Source organism: Phyllostomus hastatus, unplaced genomic scaffold, assembly GCF_019186645.2.
Source record: "Phyllostomus hastatus isolate PE091 unplaced genomic scaffold, TTU_PhHast_1.1 phas_scaffold_129, whole genome shotgun sequence".
Lineage (NCBI taxonomy): Eukaryota > Metazoa > Chordata > Mammalia > Chiroptera > Phyllostomidae > Phyllostomus > Phyllostomus hastatus.
In genome coordinates this window covers 31,636,788-31,659,386 of record NW_025334009.1, presented here as the reverse complement: position 1 = coordinate 31,659,386, position 22,599 = coordinate 31,636,788, and the positions used below count along the sequence as shown (strand labels likewise).

At 44.2% G+C, this 22,599-nt stretch overlaps 1 protein-coding gene across 1 annotated transcript in view; it reads right to left on the bottom strand.

Moving 5' to 3' along the window:
- The window catches only part of EPHB1 (EPH receptor B1), a 417,172-nt gene that overhangs the window by 121,341 nt on the left and 273,232 nt on the right, over positions 1 to 22,599 (bottom strand). The window contains exon 4 of the mRNA XM_045857296.1: positions 17,086 to 17,241. Within this exon, the coding sequence (XP_045713252.1) occupies positions 17,086 to 17,241 (156 nt within the window). The remainder of the gene's footprint in view (positions 1 to 17,085; positions 17,242 to 22,599) is intronic.

Below are 22,599 nucleotides of genomic sequence, written 5' to 3'. Positions count from 1 at the left end.
AAACCATGTTGTAAACAGATGTGCTGTCATCCAGGCTTTGTTATTCCATGTAAAAAGTAAAGGCAGAGTAGATTTGGCATAATTTTTAAGTGCCCTAGGATTTTTAGAATGGTAAATACACCTTGATTTACCCTTAAAGTTATCAGCTACATTAGCAGCTAACAAGAGAGTCAGCCTGTCCTTTGAAGCATTAAAGTGTGGCATTAACTTCTATTCCCTAGCTATGAAAGTCCTAAATTGTATCTTCTAATATAAAGCTGTTTTTGTCCACATTGAAAATCTGTTGTTTAGTGTTGCCACCTTCATTAATTATCTTAGCTAGACCTTCTAGATAACTTTCTGCAGCCTCAACATCAGCACTTGTTGCTTTATCTTACACTTTTATGTTAGGAAAAATGGCTTCTTTTCTTAAATCTCATACACTAACCTCTGCTAATTTCAATAATTTCTTCTTCAGCTTCCTCACCTGTGTCAGCCTTTATAAAATTAAAGACCATTAGGGCCTTGGTCTGTGTTAGGCTTTCACTTAAAGGCAAGTTGTAGCTGATATGGTCTTCTATCCATACCACTAAAACATTCTCGATATCAGCAATAAGGCTGTTTTGCTTTCTTATCATTTGGGTGTTCTCTGGAGTAACATTTCTAATTTCATTCAAGAACTTCTCCTTTGCATTCACAACTTGGCTAACTATTTGGTGCAAGAGGCTTAGATTTCCACCTAGCTCACTTCTGACATGCTTTCTTCACTAAGCATAAACATTTCCAGATTTTGATTTAAAGTGAAAGATGTGTAACTCTTCTTTTCACTTGAACACTTAGAGGTCATTGTAAAGTTATTAATTGGCCTAATTTCAATGTTGTTGTGTTTCAGGTAATAGGGAGGCCTGAGGAGAGGGAAAGAGATGAGAGAATGGCTGGTTGGTGGAACAATCAGAACACAATAATTTATGGATTAAGTTTACATTCATATGTGGGTATGGCTCATGGTACCCCAAAACAATTATAACAGAAGCAGCAAATATCACTGTTCACAGATCACCATAACAAATTAATGGAAAAGGTTTGAAATGAAAATTGCCAAAATGTGACGCAGAGATGAGTAGTGAGCTAATGCTATTAGAAAAAAAAAATGGTACCAATAGACTTGCTCCATGCAGGATATTAAAAAACCTTCAATTTGTTAAAAAAGTGACATTTTCAAAGTGCAATAAAATGAAGTACAATAAAACAAGGTATGCCTATATACATGCCTCCTGGCCTACTGAGCAGTCTGGCTTTGACATGATATTTGACCTTGTTTGTCCTTCCTCCACCTCTGGGCAAGAAAACCCCTTCTTTGCCCCTACAATAGATTGTGTCTCATAATTAATCTCCCTTTGGACAAAAGATGTGAACTATAGACTGGGAATGAGCTAGGAAAGACATTTGATATTCAATATTTCTGAACACTGTAAGTCAAGAATGCAGCGAGGTAATGTTCTCAAGGCTGAAAAGAGTCAACATTGTATCAGCAGTTTGGAAAATAGACTGCATACTTCATTGTGGGCTGAGCTACAAGGGCATAGAGAAGGAGATTAGAAAAAGACATCAGGGGTAAGAATGGTGAAGTAAGTGTGGTTCAAGGGGCCAGGAAGACATGGGAAGAAGTGGTCCAGGATTGGTCATCAAAAATTATTGTTCCAGTCCTGACCAGTGTGGATCAACTGGTTGGTATCTTCCTGCAAAGCCAAAGTTGCCAGTTGGATCCCTGGTCAGGGCACATGCCTGGGTTGCAGGTTCTGTTCCCAGTCAGGTCGCATAAAAGAGGCAACTGGTCTATGTTTCTCTCTCACATTGATGTTTCTCTCCCTCTATTTCTCCATCCCTTCCCCTCTCTCTAAAAATAAATAAATAAAATCTTGAAAAAGTTATTGTTCCAACTCTCTACCCATTTCTCACTGTGAAATAGCCACGTTTGAGTGATTGAAAGGCTTCCTGAAGAAGGAAGAAACATCATTAAGATTTTACAGAGAGATAAGTCAAGGAGTAGAGACAGACAAGAAATGGGGGCTGTAGAAGTTTAAAGAGGTCTTCTATGGAGGCAAAATATGCAGAAAATCAAGTCAGGGTGGTTGTTATGTCTTTGCCCTCAATGCAGCATGTAGAGCTGGAAGCAGAATGGATTCAGAAATATAGAGTGATAGAGTCATAGAGTCATAAAATAAACATGAAGTCAGCTTCATGTTTAGTTGCATTTGTGATTTTGTAACTGGCTATTTGAAAATTATATCCAAAAAAAAAAAAACTATGAACAAGCCCCTCTTTATTCTCTCAAGCTGCCTTGTGTAGCAATGATACTCCCCAGACTATATTCAGTTGTCTCTCTTTCCTTTTCCCTTTCACCTTCCCTTTGGATGCACTAATTCCTCTTCTATCATCCCCTCAGTAGGTGCAGAATTCCTGAGAGAGGCTGGACAAGATGACCACTGACCCAGAGGAAAGGATTGTGATGTAGTGTACCATGACAGTTCAGCACCTTGGAGAGGGGCACACACTCCCTGCCCCTTTCAATGAGATTCCCTTGATAGCACGGGGGGAGCTATTAAAGATTCCATGTCAGGTACCAATAACAACATAACTAACTACAGGACTACATGGCAGCAGGTGTTGTTAGTTCTTATCAGTGTAGGATGGGGGTGACTGTTTAGGCCATAACAGGAAACCGGGAGTAAGTTATCAGGGACCTGTAGAAAGTAGTGGCATCAAAATAAACATTGTTGAGGCATTCTCCCCTCCATAGAAGAACCTTAGAGAGGCTTAGGATTAGTGAAGAAACAGATCGACTGTCTCTACAAGTTGTGAACAATGAGCACCAGACATTTGGAGGACTGTTTTGCTTAATGCAAAGGTGATGGTATCTGAAGTTCTAAGGTGTCCCTTCTAAAAGGGGACTTGTGCTGGGGGTCTGAGGTAGCAAGGACTGGAAGGCTGAGTAGTACCTGTGTCACTGCAAGTTCAGGCACCCTGACTCATCTTCTCAAAATGTAGGAGGCCCCCCTTGGGCAAGGAAAAGAGGATGTTGAAACCTGGGGAAATCATGTTGCTTTAGTTTTCCTAACAGCCCTGGAATCCCAACATTCCAATTTTATGTCACCCTTGGAATCAATTTAAAATAAGCCCCAGGGACATAGGTTTCCTGTGGACAGACACCTGTGCCATCTGCATGGACATCAGAGGGACAAGGCTTTGATTTACTGAAACCTGTTCATTTCATGCCACCAAGTGAGTGACTAATGTTAGTAGTTTGCCTGAAGTAGATTTCTACAAAAAATATCTGAAAAAGAAACCCAGAGAGATGGCTTGGATTTCCATTTCAATGGAGTTCTTTATGGAATTTAGAATTTTGTGTTGATAATACACCCTCATCCAAAGTACTCTTAGGCATCTTGGTACATTACTTAATAAAATCTAATCTTCCCAACACACTATGAGGTAGGAACTATTATGCCCGTATTACACTGAAGGAAATTATAGCTCAGAGATATTAAGTAACTTGTCCATGTCACATGGCTGGTGGGTGGTGAGATCAAGACTTGAGTGCAGTCCTGGTCCTTCCCAGAGCTCATCCTGACAACTCTTCCCTCAGGGTGGAAGCACTAAATGTGTAAGGTGCAGGTGTGGTGCAAATGCTGCCGGGTGCTGGGGGGTGGTGGGTAGGTCTCTCACAGAAGCAAGAAGCTCTTATTCCTGAATCATTCCAGTAGGTTCCCCATAGAAACAGAGTGACTGTGGTTCCAGAATCGTGCTGAGCACGTCTGCACGTGTTGTTTATTAGGGTCTTGGAACCACTGGGCCTGTGTTCAGGCAATTGTAATCATAACAGTTGGTAAGAAGAAGTGATTAATCAAAACAAGGAGGGATCCTGCGGAGAGGGATTTTGGGAACATCAAAGAACCTAATGTTACACATTTCACCAAACAGTAATATTTGTAGAAAGTACTTCTTGTTTCTATTGCTTCAATGGAGTTAATTGTCTGGGAGAAAGGGGGTGGGTTTTACTTTCTGGGAAAAGAGATAGCCCTACATCTGGCCTGAGCTGAAGCCTGAGTACCTAGGTTTCCATAGGGCTGCAGAAGCCCTTGAAGGACCACTGAGGGTTTTGCACCCAGAGCATCTTTCAGCAGGAATGTATTTACAGCCAGTCTTACATCACTGCCTATGTGAGGGACGAATTGAAGGTTGAATCTTTTACTTGTAGCCCAAGGTGAGGCCAGAGAGGAAAACTTTGACATTCTTCCTTGCAGACTCCCTGGGAACAGTCCATGTCAATGAAAGTTACAGGTCATGTTATCTTAAAGAGATGGCCTTCAAGACCTCCGTCCTAATCCTGAAGTGAGGACTCAGAGCCTTCTGGAGCAGTGAAAGGCACACAGGACTCACAGAGAGTAAACCAGGGCTGAGTGCCAGCTTCATTTCAGTGTGACCTCAGGAAGGTCACTTACAGTGTCTGGGCCTAATTATTCATTGATTCTTGACCCATCAATCCATATGTGTTTCCTGAGACCCTACTGTGTGCTATGCCCTGCATGTGAGATTATGGTATGAAAAGTTTACAGACATCTACCCTGAGGAGCTCAAAGTCTGCAGTGAAGGTAGGTCCCTGCACTACAACCAAACCAACCACTGACTGAGGAGGCCAGTGGAGGTGTAGCACCTGGGCCTGGACAGGGACTCGGAGGGACACTGCCCTCTGCACACTCGTGGGGGAATTAAATGACAGATTGTATGTTGAAGCATTCAGTGTGTCTTTGTGCTCTCTACATGCATCGAGGGCCATATGGGATAAAAATTCAGAAATCCCTGGCCATCTTTCCAGGTTTTAAAAGAGAAAGCATGACCAGGGGCACACCCTAGAATGAATAAAAGGCACTGTCCAGAACATTTGACCTGAAGGCCCTTGGAAGCAGGAAGAACATCTTCCTGCCTGGGGCCCTCAAGGCTTCATGCAGACCTTTTGTGAATCTTACATAGCTGTACATAAGACTCCTACCCTGGACTGGGACAGGCTGTAGATCCCCAGATCCTGCTTGTGGCACCTCTGACTCAGCTAATGTCTCAGAGAAAGGATCTCCACAAGTCTTCCAAATGAAAGATCCACACACTAGGCCACACCTTCTCAGAGCAGGTACGAAGGTGTATGCTTTCATCAGAGGTGACAGTTGAAGCCAGTCAAATGACCTTAGAACACACTTCAGTCACTGGCACAACAGGATTGCTCCTGCATGGGGAGGGTCTCCTACAGAGCAACTTGTCCTGGTATATTATTTCTGATTGCTGCAGACTCAGACCCTGAGCCACCCAAAAGCCTTGCAGGCATAGGCATGGCTAACTTCATGAGAGTGGCATGTAGGCCCTTCCACCGGGCATGGGCACAAAGCCTGCCCTTCACTCATAGGGACAGAGAATCTTTACCTCCCATGCAAGCTCCCCTTTGCTGGCCAGCAGATAGCATCCTCTCTAGGGAAGCTGAATAGCTTTCTGTCTCTGTCACTGAGCACTGGCAGGGCTTGGTGGTAAACATGGCTTCCCATTGTACCCTCTCCCCAACCACCCACCTTCTGTGAATGTCTGGCCCAGCAAAACCAGTCTGCACCAAGCTTTATCTCCCTTCACAGCTGCCATGCAAGCCTCACTCCACACTGTTGAGCATTTTTCTTGCCATTTCCAAGGTGAGCAGAGCCCAGATAGTTACCCAGAGGAGCTGCTCAAAAGGTCCCTTGAAAGTTGAAGCCCACAGCCACAGGGTAGGATTGGAGAGGGGCTGCACACCATTGCTATCATTGCACTGACCTATCTATTTTCTCTACAGAATGAGGACACAGGGACCTTTGTGTCCAAGTAGCCTATGGTCCTTTATCCCTCAGCCTCTGTGAGACAAACTACTCTTCTCAGTGTGGCTTCAGAATCAATGCACTCTTGACTGAGTAGGGCGGAGGTGGTCTGTGGCACAGGCTGGAGGGGGTCCTGGCTGTTCCAGTGGTTGACTTCAGTACTGCAGCTGCTTTTTCTATGCAAAGTCATCTGTGATCAGTTATCCCTTGGGGAGTCCATTAAGCCCACAGCCAACCCCTTATCAGAACCCACTCTGGCTCTGACTGGGCACTTTATAGCCAATTGTGTGGAAAGTTTCTCAGAAGACCAGGCACACAGCTTAAAAATAAATTACTACAAAATTCTGGCATCTTGGTCCTATGCCACACATAATTCAGACAGCACAGACATGCCCAAACTATTATACCCATTTCCGTCCACTTCACCCAAATTCCCACACAATTCAGAAGCCCTCTTGGCAGGCATTTCCACCACCTCTTTGCACACTCTCAGTTGGGATTTCACTGATGACTCAGGCAGCCTTTTCTCTCTTGAATAGTATTCAGAATCTATACGTGCACTAAGTTGAAAGTAGCTGCCTTCTAAATTTGTGATGAGACAGACACCTGAGACCCATAGTCTTTGTTCCATAGTGAAACTTCTCTGCATCCACATTGTTACAGTCACATGTGCTAACAAACCAGGATATCTGGTAGATCATAGTCCTGGTTTGGTAAAGGGTTGGCTGGTACCAGTTTTCCAATATAGCAGCTGAAAGGGAAGGTCAGAGAATAAAAAAGAGGATGGAGTTTAGGACCCCAGCCAACGTAAAGAAGTCGATAGTAGATTCTAAACCTAGTTCTTGGACAGGATCAATGATCAATAACAGGGGTGGTTCAGTGGGCCAATATGAGTTCCAGGACTGACTGGCAGCAGTGACCTTGAAAGCTGACTACAAAAAGGACACTGGTCAGAGGTCTAAGAGTGAGATACATTCAAGACCCCACTATGGGCTTGGGTTTGACCTCTGGTATCAGAATTGGATCGAGATATTTTGCTGAGTAATAGGGATGAAAACAGGGAGGCTGGGGGTGCCAGGACCATACTCACACCTGGGGACCACCTACAAGGAGCTGGGGCATCAAGATGGTCTGTACAGGTAATACACAGATTTGTGATCCCATTGTGATGGGAAGAAGACAGGGGGTGATGGTGTCAGATTTTAGCCAAACTAGTATGGTTCTCTAGGAGGAGCATTTGCTCTAAAATGACCATTTCCCCTACCCATTTATTCTGCTTTTATTTTGGACTGTGCTATTTAGATATGACTTCACCTCTTAAAAATTATTTATAAGAACCAAAAAACAAGGCAACAATTTATTGAGCACTTACCACATGTCTGACACTGAGTTATGTACTTTACATACATCATCATAACTGGAGCAATAATAATCAATATCTTCATTTTATGAAAAAGCAATAGAGGTTCATAGAGATGAAGAAACCTATCTAAGGCCTCACTGCAAGTGAGGGGTGAAGCCAAGAGGCAGCCTTGGTCTACCTGACCCCAACAGCAGGGCTCTTACCACTTGACTATGTTGGGCACCTATTGTATAAGGTCACAGAAGCAGTAAAAACAATCATATCAGCATGTCAAGAGCTACCAGTCCAGTAGAGTCTTATGCCTGAATAACTCTAACCAGTATAGAATATTCACAGTACATCTGGGGCCTCTTGCTTACTGGGGATGAGATGCAATTCTGGTGGTGGACAGACGATGCAGAACACTCACTTCTGTTTGTCTTCTCCTTTAAAGAGGAGAATTGGATCAGGGAAAGCTTAAGAACCCTGAGCTACAGATGTCATCAAGTTCTAGCATCCATCCCAGACCAGCCCTTCTTGAGACTAGAGCCTGCAAATTTGCCTGAGCCATTGCCTGAAGACCACCAAGAAGCATTTGTGGCAATAGAGGGTTCTAAAACCATGTGATAAACAGCTTTGTTTGATCTTCAAAATAGAGAGTAAATTAACTAAATTTTACCTCAATTCCCTCCTACTTCTGAAACTTCACAGTGAAATCAGTGCTTTGTGAACCTCAAGGAATGATTGACAAGAACCAGCAGGTATCTCTAAGTACAAAATCTGGCCAAATGACATTGCTTCTTTTTCTAAAAGTTTATGAGCCTGCAGAGAAAAAGGGTATATGGATAGTATCCCTAGATTTCAACAATGGTAACTGAAGAAAAACTACATAGATAAATGTGTACCAAGCAATGTTAGCAAAATGATAATGCCAGTGTTTGGATTTTAGCAGCTTTGAAAATAATTAAAGTAGGGTAACCTACTCCAACAATAGTAATCAAATAACATAGCTTACTTTCACTGAATGTTTCCTGTATGCCAAACACTGTTCTAAACAGTATTACTACATTTAATATCATTGACAATACAGTGAGGCAGACACATATACTCTACTGATTTTGTGAATGAGAAAGTGGAGACACAGAGGAGCCATGTCAGTTATCCCACGTCACACACCTGGCAAGTGGCAAAGCAGTACTTGAACTTGAACCCAGCCATAGCCACCAGAGTCCCCACTCCCCTAATAATTGTGCTAATACTTGTGATTTAAAGGGTGGTAAAAACTGGTATTCAAATGCTCTATACTTGAATGAACACTGTGCCTAAATCTACAATGCAATATTAAAGTGCAGAAAAGGAAAGACCCAAATGGGCAGCATTTTCTAAAGAGACAAACAAAAACATTGGGTGTTTAGTGTCCCAAAAGTCTAGTAGGAGCCATGGTGTGAGGGCTGCAACCAAAGTGAACAATGAACATTATCCCATTCATGGAAGAAAATCCATCATGTTTCCACTGAACCCTACTCTAGGGTGAGCGTTATGTTTCACTCTGGCTGCTGTGTTTTGAAAGTTATATTGATCAATGTGAGAGATTCAGAAACTGCAGGTCAGGACAGTGGGGATCAGGAAATCATGTGTTTTGGGGAATAGATAACACAAGACACGTTTAGCCTAAACTAGGTGATCAAGGAAGGATATGAAAGTCATCCTTACTAAACATTAGAACTGCTGACCTCCAGAACACTGGTCCTCAGTGGAGGACCAAAGGTGAGCGGGGGAGGAAAGCAGTGCCCAATCCAAGGTCCAGAAGATCTCTCCTACATTGATGGGTGATGGCTGCCAAGCAATGGACTAGAGCTGCCCTGTTAAATATATCAACTATCTGTCATCACAAATACTCAGAAAAATGAAAGTGGCATGACCACCTGTCAGGGTTGTTGGAGAGAGGAGGCTGACGTTGGGGAAGACTTTGGGTGGCAGGACCTGGAAGGCTGCTCTGAATATTAACAGTCTGTTATTCCCAATGCTCTTAACTATGAAATGTGGAAGCAGAAATGTCAGCATGTGTGCCTGGTTATTAGCTTAAAACTTAGAGCTATAGGATGCCTCCTAAGAGTCATACTCACTTGAGTCAAACAATGGTGAAGAGAAATTGTAGATTATAGATGTGTGAAAGCATGTGCACACAGGCAACAATGACCTTTCTTCAAACAGCAGTGACAGTTACAAATAGTTTTCAGCTTGCAGTCACACTCCCTCAATTCTGCATCCAGGTATATATAAACCATCCAAATCCAGGCACTCCAAGAAACAGCTTGCCCTCTGATTCATTTGTCTATGACCATGGCTGAATTTCACCTCAAGGAAAACGCAGATTACCTCACCCTCAGAGGCACAAATACCATAGTTTTTTTTGTTTTGTTTTGTTTTTATCCTCACCCAAGAATATGTGTACTGCTTTTAGAGAAGAGGAAGGGGGACAGGAAGGGAGAGAGGAAAACATCAATTCGAGAGAGAAGCATTCGTTGGTTGCCACCTGCATGCACCAAGACCAGGGCATGTACCTACAACCCAGGCATGTACCCAGACCAGGAATTGAACCCATAACTACAGTGGCCACAGCATCCAGAGCTAAATGGCAATATTATGTGTAACATGGATCATATATCAGGGTAAAATCAAGTAGCTCTTTTATTTATAGAATGGGGTACATGATGTATCTTTTTCTAAAGCTAACTGTGAGCAGAGCTGCCCTCTTTCAAGATGTTGCAACTCCTAGATTAATAGAGGCAAATGCTTTTGGAAAGGTCTAACTCTGAAAAGTTTTAAAAACCATCCCTAAAGTGTAGTGTAGTCCCCAATTTGGAGTGTTTGTCACTCTGGGGGACCTTCCTGCCCTTTTGGCCTGAAAAGCCCTTCCCTGTACTGGCAGCCTCAGAGTTTCCTCATGGCCTATTCACTGCCAGGTGAGGTAAAGGACCATCTGAAAGGGGAGGCCCATCACCCATTTATAGCCCCTTCCCACATGACCCTCCATCTGAGCTCAGGTGAATGATTCCCATCAGTCAGTTTGCCTCTGCCTCAGTTTCTCCCTCAGCCCTCCCTGAGCCCATTCCAGCCAAGTCAGGCTACCTGACTCTGCTCTCTCCCCCCCATCACTGCTTCCAGCTCTAGCTGATGCTGAACACTGGGGGCTTCCACTCTGCCCCAACCACCCAAAAAATGAGGGTAAACTGGAAACCAAGCCAGAGCTGGTGGGTGTTGTTCTGAGAACTAGTGAAACCCTCCCTTGAAACACTTGAATGCATAGGCACGCCCACACATATCATACTCACATCACACCCACACCTCCTCCAATCTCTCTCTCTGTCTCTCTCTTCCTCTCTTTCCCTCCATCCCTCCCTCTCTCCCTCCTTCCATCCCACCAAGCCTGGCACAGAAGACATTGATAGAGAGGGGAATGCCCTATGGCTTCAGTCTGCAGGAATTCACTCAATGGCCTCTCTCCCTAGGAGTAATACAGCAGAGGACAAAGAAATATGGCCTAATTCTGAAGCAATGTTCTTAAACTTGAGCGTGATTCAGAGTCACCTGGAGGGCTTGTTAAAACTCAGACTGCTGCCCCCCACCCACCATCCCCAGAGCTCCTCATTCAGTAGGGCTAGGGAGGGACTGAGAAATTGGTATTTTCAAGTTCCCAGTGATTTGAGGTTGCTTATAAAAACGAGACTTCACTTAAAAACCATTGCTGTAAATTAAAAAAAAAAATCCCTGGCAATCTTGGTGAGTGTGACCCAGCAGAACCAAGACCAGTGAAAGAATGGTTATGAGCTGATATCATCACAGGCTTTTCACAACACCCTGAAGGCTATCAGGCCTGGCCACAGAGGACTTCATTCTTTTCCCATTATCCCGAGACCCTTTCCATCCTCTGGGCCTTGGGGCCCACTTTTCCATTCTGGGCAATGCCACCATGCTCCTGAGCAGTCAGTCCATCCAAGGAGCATGATCCTGTGACACAGGGACCACCCTGATGTCCTGGGATGGTTGTGATAAAAGAGGGAATCAGCTGCCAGCCCTTAAAAGGATGAAACATGAGCTTAAAGGAGAATAAACTAGAGCTTCCAGTGGTGGGAGAGGGAAGAATGGGTTCACATCCTTCTCTGTGGGAGGCATATTCAAGAGGAATCAGCATCAATGGCATGACCATCTGCACCATCCACCTAAGAGGTACCAAAGTTCAGCTCCTGCTATGTGTGAGGCTGAGACACCCTGGGGCCTCATTCACATGCTGCCATTTAATTCTCACAACCTCCCAATTTGAGTTCTTCCATGCCCAGTTCTGCTGATGAGAAGCTCCTGCTCACAGATGCTGTAACATACCCAGATCACCCGCTAAGATTCACACCCAAAGTCTCCACCTTATGGCTCAGCTTCCTGGCCTTCTTTCTGTGTTGGTCAGAAGGAAGATCAGGGGTGGTCTCTGGAGGATCCCAGGGGGCTGGCCAGCATTGTGCCCTCTCATGTAAAAGAAAAGCAGGAAGGCCTGAGGGACAAGACAATGACCTCTGGAGCCCCTTCGTTATCCCATTTCTATAATCAAAACTGCAGAGGGAAACCCATTGCATTTGAAGCAGAAATGAAGAAATAAGATAAGCACTATCTTGTCTCTGTGATCCATCAAAGTTTCTTCCATGTGGGTGACAGGAAAAGGGCTTTTTGTGGTCAGAAATGTAACAAGGTAATTATTTTTACACCAGTCCTTCTGCATAGTTTTTCACAGACAGCAATTTTATAAGGCATAATTATCTATTTTCACCTGCTTCATAAATTCCTCCTTTCCATTTCACCTCCCAGTAAACTAGAAATTATTTAAAACTGAAGATGTGCATTCCAATGCTTGTTTCACATAGCTGTGCAGTCCTGGCTGCACCCTCTCTCCATTGACCCTGTCACGCTTCTTGTGCCATAAGACCCTGCTATGGAAAAAAGTGTGTCTGGCCCTGAGGTCATGGAGCCCCTGTTCTCTGAGAACCAAAAGCCAATCTTGTCTGTCACTGGGGCTGCCTAGCTTTCCAGTCCTCTCAGTCCCAGAGGACAGGGCTCAGCAGCAGCTGGAGTTCTCAGGTGCTGGAGTTGTGCCTCTCCCTTTCTCCCACAGCGTGTCTAGTCATGTGGCCATCACCTTTACATTGTTTTCTCCAGGATCTTCAGGTCAACATGACTGTGTGATCTGGGGCTACAGGGAGGATTCTGCTGTGATGCTTAGGGACAGCCACAACCTGGACTGCCCCTAAGGATGTCACTTTTATTTTTAGATTTCCAACATCCAGTTATGCTGGAAGCTTCCCATATCTGCTGAAGTCTTCACACTTTCCAGGGATGTAACCAAAGCAAGTTCTAACACAGATTGAGAGTTTGCTATGAACCAGGCATTATGCCAAAGGCTCTATAATACTATTTTGCTTATTCCTCATAACAACCCAGAAAGGCATACATTTATATAATATCATGAAGATAAAAATGACAGAGTAGAGGAAAGTTGAGAAATTAGCCCAAGGTCACAAAGAAGGTAAGAGGAAGAGTCAAGATTCAAACTTTTGTGTGTGAAGTCCCAAAACCCACCTTCTAACCCCTGTATACAATTAATGATTTAATAAGCTTTCCCAGAACACAAGATTGGGAAAGTGGGATGCCATGACGCCCCAGGAAGCCTCCAAGACACTGGGCATGGATGGCCCAGGGAGGCAGCAGAGGAGGAAGGTGGCAACTTCCTCAGCTGAAGCTCAGTAAGCCCGAAGCTCAGAGGCAGAGCCTTAGCCCACAACCTCCAAAGCCCCTTCCAGTCGATGAGCTTCTCCTTCCCCTTGAGCTCTTTCCCAGAGCCCTGCACTGTCCACATAGTCTGGCTTCATTCAGAGGGCTTCATTAGCAGGAAAGGGTGAGGATAACCTGTGACCTGCCTCTAGCTATCCCGCAAGCCCTCACCTCACTCCATCTACAGCTTAGGCATCCCTCCTTCCCTGAGGGCTGCTCTGACAGGCTGCAGTGTGCATCCTAAACCCTTATACCAGCTATCTCAATCTCCTCTTCCTTCCTTTCAGAGCTTGTGGGGAACAAAGCTTCCTTTAGAATATGAGCAGGTATTGGGCTGGGCAAGGGGGCAGTCAGCCAGGTATTCATGCAGATCACCAAGCACAGGTGCCAGGAGGATGAAGAAGAAGGAAGGAGGGGACTGGGTGTCTACAGACCAGAAACAATGACATCATCACACCTAGATGTAGAGCTCACCATGCCCCCTCTTTTGCCTGCACTTGGAGTCCACACCAGCCCCTTTGACACTGCCTTGGGGAGCACCCAAGTCCCTGCTGAGTCCACAAACTTTGTCAAGGACAAGACTGGACACACAGGGCTTCCAGGGCTTCTCAGAGGTCAAGGGGATCTCAGGCTCTCTCAAAAGATTCAAAAGAAAATGAAGAAATGCTTACATAGGGCTACAAAAGTTATCATGCTATAATGTTTAAAAGTTATAATTCCTGCCTTGGCTGGTGTAGCTCAGTGGATTGAGCGAGGGCTGCAAACCAAAGTGTCGCAGGTTCGATTCCCAGTCAGGGTACATGCCTGGGTTGCAGGCCATGACCCTCAGCAATTGCACATTGATGTTTCTCTCTCTCTCTCTCTCTCTCTCTCTCTCTCTCTCTCTCTCTCTCTCTCTCCCCCCCTCCATTCCCTCTCTAAAAATAAATAAATAAAATCTTTAAAAATAAGTTATAATTCTAAATGCTTAATTTAGAATAATCAAGCACATTTAACACTATAAAAATATAGCAAACATACATGTGCTGGTCTCAGAGATTAATGGAATTCATTAAAAATATTAACTTTCAGTGCACTGTAAGTATTTTAGCTTTATAACATTTGAAATCATAAGATTTGTTATATGTTCAGTGTTGTCAGAGAAAAAGTGTGACTTGATATAAATCATCTTACTTAAAGATGAACAACAGGTCAAACCTGTGGCCCTTCCCATCTTTCAGGCTAGGGCTCTTGGACACTCCTGACACTGTCCCCTTCCCCCCATGCCCACAGGGCCTGGACACTATAGATGCCCACTGTCCTGCACATTTCAGAAAGATAGAGCTCCCCTTTATCTGGGTCCTCCCACTGCCTTGTTGGGCCATAACTGTTCACTTGTTGGATGGATGAAGGATGGCACTTGCAAAGTGAACAAGCACTTGTCCCCTCCCCACCCCAACTAGCCTCTCTCAGGCTAGGCTGGGCTTGTGTCTGGCTGTCTTGTTCTACCTGCATAATTAGCCACTGCCCACCCCCCACCCCTGAGGCCATGGTGCAGGCCTCTGCCTAGCCTCAACAGCTCCAGATATGCTCCTGGCATCTGAGAAATTATTTACTGTGGTTATGTGTAATGTCTCTTTAAGAGAACAGATGGTACCTCCAATTAGAATGCTTTGAAAGGAAACCCTGATGAGATATAAAAGCTAACAAATTGACTTTTTCATACAGTACTTCACTGGCACACAATAAATCAAATATACAATGAGGCTCAATAAAATAATAGATTTATTTACACTTGTTTTGCCTAGCATTGTGCAGCAGCCCAGCCCGCCCTCTGGGACCCACAAGAGCTTGCCCCTAAAGGCCAGGGCTAGACAATGCATCACTGAGCTGCTCTCAGCCCTGGCCACCAGAGACAAGTATGGCTTTGATTGGGTGATTTCTAGTCTGACCCTTGCACTCGATATGTGGGGGCACAAGAGCACAGGTCTATATAAAGGGTGTAAATGACACACACAGGGAAGTCTAGCACTCACCTCTCCTCTAGGCAAGGTACAGAAATTGTGGGGGGACCAAGGGGTAAGAAAGCTGTGTCTAACCTCAGAGACTGCTGGGCCAGAGACAGGGGAGAAAAGGCAGTGGGGTCTGATTTTGATGAGGTAGACTCAAGATACAGATAGACAAAGTGGAATGAGAGCCTAAATGTGCAGACTAGAGGCTGTGGGGCATTCCTATTTATCCCAGGTGCATCAGGTTAGAAGGTTGGAAGATAAGCCTAGGAAAGTAGACAGGAGAAGTGCTATATGGCAAGGAGGACAGCTCCACATCAGTATCCTGAGCATTTGGTTGTTGGCCTACCTTGCCTCTGCATGATGTACCCAATGGCTGGATGGATTCACAGGCAGTGTGTCCTGAAGTAGGAAGCTGGGAGGCCCAATTTCCTACATGTATGAGTTAATCTGCAGAGGGAGCCTAACCAGTGAGAGAGGGCTCACGGGCAGAAATGGAAGGGAATGTTTTCAGAAGGGAAGCTGTGAGACCATGGGTATGTGCTTTGGCAATGAAGGAGACTGGTCCTTAGTCTGGACATCCAGGCAGTTGTGATTCAGCATCCTTAAGTGGCTTCTAAAAAAGTACATTAAGCAATGGGTGTCAGGGTCACAGAGACTCACAGGGGAACCTCAGAAATCAGTAGGGAAGATATTGCAAAAGAAAGACAGGGACTCTAGGCAGCAGTAATAGAATCATTTCTGTTCATATCAATTCCCAAGAGAGGGAGGGCTGGGAAAAACCAGTTTACAAGAGGGTGAGCATTTCTTGCTTTTTTTTTTCAGTTCAAATCTATAAACATTGATTGATCTCAGGACCTTGATCTAGAAGACACTTTCATCCCCCTTCTGCACCCAGCAAAGGTTACATATACTGCAAAGTCAGATTAGAAATTTCTTCTACTAGGAGCTCAGTCATTTTTTGCCCATCAAACTGCAAGTATGTGTGAAACATTCCCTCTGTGCTCTTCTATGCTGGGGGTGGGTGGAAGGGATTTGGTCTGAGGAGATGAAGAGAAAGTCTCTGCTCACAGGGAACCAGGCAGCAGCATCCAATGAAGAAGAAAGCTCTAGCATCATTAGAGGCTAAGCAAGAGGCTGACTTCTGCATGCAATGAGAATACTGAAAAAAAAATTACCTATGTTTTGGAGCTGCAACATTTAGGGAAATAGGAACATGTTCTCTAAAGTGCTATGCAGGGAGAGTAGTGCTTCCTGTTTCCCCACAATTATGGGGGACAAGATTATGAGGAAATTCTCCCCTTCCCCATCTTTATCCAGGAATGGGGTCACCCTCAACATGCACACACACTTTTGTCAGGATGGCTGTCCTCCTCTCTAGAGCAATGAATGGGAGAGTGGTGGAGCTGGTGCATTAGCCCTACCCCCCTAAAATATCTGTCACATAGATAGCTACTGTGGCCAGGCCTCTGTCTTGTCATTGGGTGAGGGTGCAGATTCTGCACCATACTAGGTTTTGCAGGGGATGCAGGGAGATGACTATGTGGTCCTGGCACACAAGGACCTTCACTTGGTAACTGAGAAGGTAAGTACAGAATAATTAGGCAGCCAATTAAATTATGAGAGTCTGAGGAGAACTGGTCACAGAAATATAGGAAGCCCATGAAGACAAAGGGTAGTCTCAGCTATCAGGACTAAGGGGGCTTCTTGGAGGAGGTGACTGGAAGAGTTACTAGGAATTATTATCTCCCAGAAAATCTTGATTTTGTACTCAAAGAACTCTCCATGTTGGTATTTTTAAGATCTGGTGAGCAGAAATTGATGGAAGACTCTCCCACAGGGGAGATGGAGGTAAGAAAGAATGTAATCTTGACCCTGTGCTACTGCTAAGCAGAGGGGCCCTGCATGCCCAACACAGGAGCTGTCCACTTCAGCACCACAGCTAGCATTTCAGCGCAGCAGCCAGTGCTGCCCTTGGAAAATGTCTTAGTCTCCCCTACCCCAGGCCCACCATGTGCACTGACTGTCAGGGAAACAAACTCCCCAGCCCAGAGCCCTAGACACTTACTAGTGCATGCCACTTCCGGGGGGTCAAAATCCGCTCGGTAATAGCCAGTCCGGCAGGTGCAGATGGGAGATGCCTCTGAAGGGGATCTGCTGTTGGAGGGGCAGTGTGAGCAGCCCTCAGCTTCCTGGCTGGCCTTGAACATCCCTGCAGGGCAGGCTGGAACACAAAGAGACCATCTGAGAATTAATGGAAGAATGGCAGTGGGAGGCCTTTCCCCGGAGCTGAGAAATGAAAGCTTCTACCCCCCTCCTTAAAAAGGACATGGAGGTACCCTCTGCACAAAATGAGCATTTCAGATTTATAAAACCCCTATTTAACACTCACAATTTTTAAACACCTCTGGTGAAAAATACCTTCCTGGTAGCAACAACCTCTCTTACCTGAACAATCTGAATAATGATCCTTCCCTTTCATGTTTGTCAAGAGATTTAATTGAGAAAATGAATCTAATGTGCAGCTCAGCATCTGGGATCTACATGCTCTATAAATGGTTATCACCTCCTTGTTCTACCTGTTTAACAGCCAGGGCCTTAGGCTGAGCCACTCACTGGAGGAATCTTGCCTGATGTCCTTGGATGGAAAGGGGTCCAGGTTGGCCAATGAACCAGACCCATGGTTCTTAAATGCCATGTTGCAACACACACGAGGGATACTGTGTGCTTGTTAACAAGCATGTGTTATGAATGACAGTAAAGGACTAGATTTCATGAGTGATTCCCTAAAAAGAAATTAAAGTGATTTCAAGGTCACTGGCTTAACAACATCATTTCCCCTTAATTGCATTTTAAAATGCTTTGGAGGGTGAGGTAAGGAAAGGATGGCTTTGCAGGCAGTGAACCAGAGAATGTGTCATGCACTGGGTGTCATCTATTATGAACATGGCTATAAGGAACATTTGGGAAAGCCTGGCACAGCCTGATACCCACTAGAGGGGCCCTCAGGTGTGAGGCACTTCCTCTTAATTCCCTTAGTGACCACCTTTGAAGAGACAAGCCCCCCAAAGTTTGATTCCATCCAGTCCTTCCCTCTGGCTTTCACCATGCCTCACCTGTGGAGAACCTCCACTCCAGACATCTGGTCTCCTCCTTGCTGACTCCTCAAAATATTCCTCCTGACTGCTTAACTTCTCTGAGACCCTTTCTCACTATCTCAGCTCCTGACTCTTCCTATCCTCAGGAAATGTACTCTGGCTCATCCTCCTTTGGGACCAGGTGAAATTTACTGCATGGTCAACTCACTTGGCTTTCTTATGCACCTCACTAATTCATTCCAAAAATATTTACTATAACCCTTCTGAAGACCTGATCCAGGAAATTTAGTAAATGTAGCCTGCCTTCAAGGAGCTCCTGATCCAGTGTCCTCATACAATTATAATATGATGTGATCTTTGCTGGAACAGAAGTACCATTATAATGGCTTCTACTGATACAAAGCTCATCTTCCCAAATATATGGTTCCCTCCTGGCAAGTGTAGAGTATTCTTTAATAACAGTAGTAGCCACCATCTGTTAACTTTCTTGCTAAGTATTTTATATGCACTACTCTACAGGGTAGCTATTATTATCTTCATCTTGCTAATGAGGAAATGGGGACATAAAGCAGTTCAAAAAGTTGTCCAAGATCACACTGTGGGGAATATGATAGTGATAATATACACATAGACTATTTGGAAAATATCCACAGCTTTTCTACTAAGATAAGAAGGGAGGACTGCTTCCTATATGTCGGGAAAGCTCTCTCACTCCTTTGCTCACTTGGAGTGAGGTACAGTGTTTCAGTTACCCTGGGGTGGGAATCTCATCTTGGATGAGAGGCAATTTCTGAACTGGAATGTTCTGGAATGGCATGACCTAAGAATGTTCCATGGAGTCCACCTTCTTTGGGATGTTAGCACCTGTTACTCACAAAAGGGTTCTGAGGCCTGATATTTTGAACATGTGGATTCAGAAAGTTAATATCATTTTATACTATAGAAATTCTCAGAAATTACAAAAGTGGGATGTGTTTTCTCACCAAGAAGCCCTATTTTGTAGAGCATCCCCTGGGATTCAAGTCCCATGGGACACACTGGGGTAAATGGTGTCCAGATGATCCAAGAAGGTCTCCGTTGTGACCCATGTAAAAGTGGGCCACTAGCTGACCCATCTGACCACACTCAAAGGAAACTGCTGTTTTCTTAGAGAGAAAAAAAATTTAAAGCTTCGCTAAAGACTAAACAAATAAAACACCAAAAGGAACACCCTGAATGACATACCAAATATCTTAGAATTTGAATCATTGATTTATCTGTTCAAGCCCACACAGGAGAGTCTCTCCCTCTGTCTCCTCCTCCCTCTCTTCCTTCTTTCCAGACATTTTCTGTGGCTCCTGTGAGAAGCACTGGGTCCTTTCCACTGTAAATCACCCAGCATTGCTGCCCCCTCTTCAGTTTTGGAGCTCAAGAACACAGAGAAACCAGGCTTGTGCTGTCCAAACACAGCAGAAGCTCTTTCCCTGGAAAGTAGGGGAGGGGAAAGTGGTGCATCTCATGCATTCATCTGGTCCTGTCCACACTAATTCTCTAAATGTTCCTCTTGTTCCAAGAGGAACAAGGTATTTTCACTTTCTTTCCAGCACTTAAAATCCTCTTTGCTTTACATTTAATAAGTTAACAGCATAAACAATCATCTTGATATCTACAAATGGTGAAGGAATTTGGAAAGTGCCTTCCTGAGATTTCTTATGAAGAAAAGCAGAACTGTGTAGCCCAAAGTCTCTGAATTTTAAAGCGGCCACAAAAGAAAGTAATGGAGGAGAGTGGGTCCAGGCTGGACTTAAAGAAAGAAGCTCCAAGAAAGGTTGGGGAGAGAGGTCCTGTGGAGGGGTATGATTCCATCCTCCTTGGGGTAGGGAGCACCAGGCAGTGCTCAGGCAATCCTGGGTCTGATTTCTGGCTCTGCTGGTTCCTAGATGGGTGGGTGATCCCTGGCACATTATGTAATCCCTTGGCACCTCAATTTGCTCATCTGTACAGATGACCAATCAAAAATAATTCACTTCTTACAGCAACTCCCACAGATCATTAGAATTTAATAAACTCAAATATTAAAATGTACTACCATTAAAAAGTGCTAAACAATGCTAATTCTTCTCTACCATAACTTACCCATTCTCTTTTGAAAAACAAGGTTTTTTTTTGCAAGAACCTCTAGAGTTCAAGGTCAGAATATAAGTTTTGAGTCCCAAAGCAGGCACATAAGTCTTGGTACCAAATGGAAGAATGTATTTCTTCACAGATTATTTGTCTTGTATAATAGGAGAATCATCACACCTATAAAATATAGTTTACCTATAATTACACAATGGATGATCTCCTTAATACTCAGATTTCATAAGTTAATATTTTAATAAAGTCTATGTCTACCCATTCCCAAACTATAAAGAAGTAGCATTCCTGGGTTCATTTCTTAAAATTTTAGACTGTAACTTATAAACACACTTGTGCTGCATTAATTAATGCCTTAAGTAATGGTTAAAGTGCCAGGCTAGCCCACAAAGCCTTTTTAACTAATTTTGTATCAGACACCACAAATAAGTAGAAGTTAACTATACAGTTATCTAACCATAAATTTAACACAGAAAAATAAGTAAGAAAACATGCTGCCCCTGGAGAAAAAAAGCAGCTGGGTCACACATGGAGCTTGTGGGTAGATTCTGACAAAATATTTGGTCCATGGAAAGAAAATCAAATGTCCCAGGTAAATCACCTGAACATGTAAGCAGCTGGGAGCAAGGCAGTAGGGCTTGGTTGGGACTATATTGCAGCCTGGAGCCCACACACCTGCCTAAAGGCTCTACAGTTTTAAAAACTTACTATTATAAACTGTGATAGCCTAACTAAACACATATGCATACTCAAAAGCATTTTAATAACACAATTATTTGCTTTAATATCACTTTTAAACTCAGGGGCTGCCTTTCTCTTGATACAGAATTATGGTCAGCACCATCACTACAGTGATGAGTCCCTCATTCACCAAATGTTCGTTGATCTACTATGAGCCAGGCACCATGATAGAAAAATAGACCAGAGTGCAAGTAGGGGGCAGACTTTAGGAAGCACCCTTCCTGGTGAAAGAGGCAAATAACGGAAAGCTGATTCCTATATAGTGTGATCTGTGCTGTGCTTGTGTGTGTACGGGGAGACTGGTCAGGTAAGACATGTGTCATTTTGGGGATACGTTGTTATGAGATGAAGACCCTAAGAAACATTTTCCTGTAGTGACTAGGAGGTGAGATTCAGAAGGAGGGGCAGAGACAAAGCAAGAAGGGAAGAGGTGGAAGAATAGGAGAGGTAGGAAGAGAAATTAGGTCAAAGAGTGTCCAGCCCAGGATCTCAGCAGAAAGGGTTTCATTATTATTCAAGCAGGTGGGTGGACAGAGAAGAGGGTCCTGCACCTTGCTGTGTATTCGCAGAAGACCTCTGTCAGTGGGACACCTGTACCTTAGAGGGCTGTACGTTTCTAACATCACTGCAGCCCACGATTGCTTTGTTTCCTTAAGAAAAGGGGGCCTGCTTTCCTTCACTGCAAATGATCACAATTCAGACAGGTGATAAATGGAGCTTTGAGGTGGCACACCTTCCACACACACACCTTCCCCTGCCCCTGACTTAGACCAGGAGAAAAAGATCTGAGTTTCCCATCCCTAAGCATGTGTGTGTTTTCTGCTCCCCAGGCAAAACACACAGCATTTCCCTCCTGCTTTAAGTGACAAGGGGCTGTACATGTGACCTCTAGCTGATATCCAGAAGGTTGCCTCGGAACACCCACCCAACTTCTCAGAGCCTCAATGAGGTAACAAATTACTTGGTGCTTATAATGCTCTCGAGAACCGCCCCGCTCTCGTCCCGGCACGCAGACTTCTAGTGACACTAAATCCATCACCTATAGTACTATTACTTTATAAAGAAACAGATTAAGTGTCTCATAAACAGTGCAGTGATTGAGATAATGGAAAGCGTCTCTCATCCCCATCTGCAACATCAGGTTATGAAGCATTTCCAAGCAGCCAGGAAGAGGAAATTAATAGAAGCGAGAGGGAATAACCACTTTTATGCAATTTCCTCAGGAGATAGTGGACCATCTAATCTATATTGGAGCCCTTTAACCTGTCACTCAGCACTCACCAGAGCCTCTTTAGCTCTCACAATTTTTCTTGATATCAAAAGAAGATAAAATGAAAACCTCAAAACATTATTGTAGAATTTTTATAGGTGGAGGGTGCACAATGCTTCTTACCCTCCCCCCTCAACTGAGGCTTCAGAAACAAACATTTTTTATGCAGCAGAAATGTGGGAGAGCTTAACTATTCACAGCACATGGTTCAGGGGGTCACAGCTACTCTGCAGAAAGGAAATCTCTCCTTGCATTTTAAATGTGATTCTTCCCTCCACTGCCACCTTCTGTCCTTGCTCTTTCTTTTTAATAATGTGATTACTTCTCCCGATCTAATTTTTCTCCCCCAAAAGAGTTT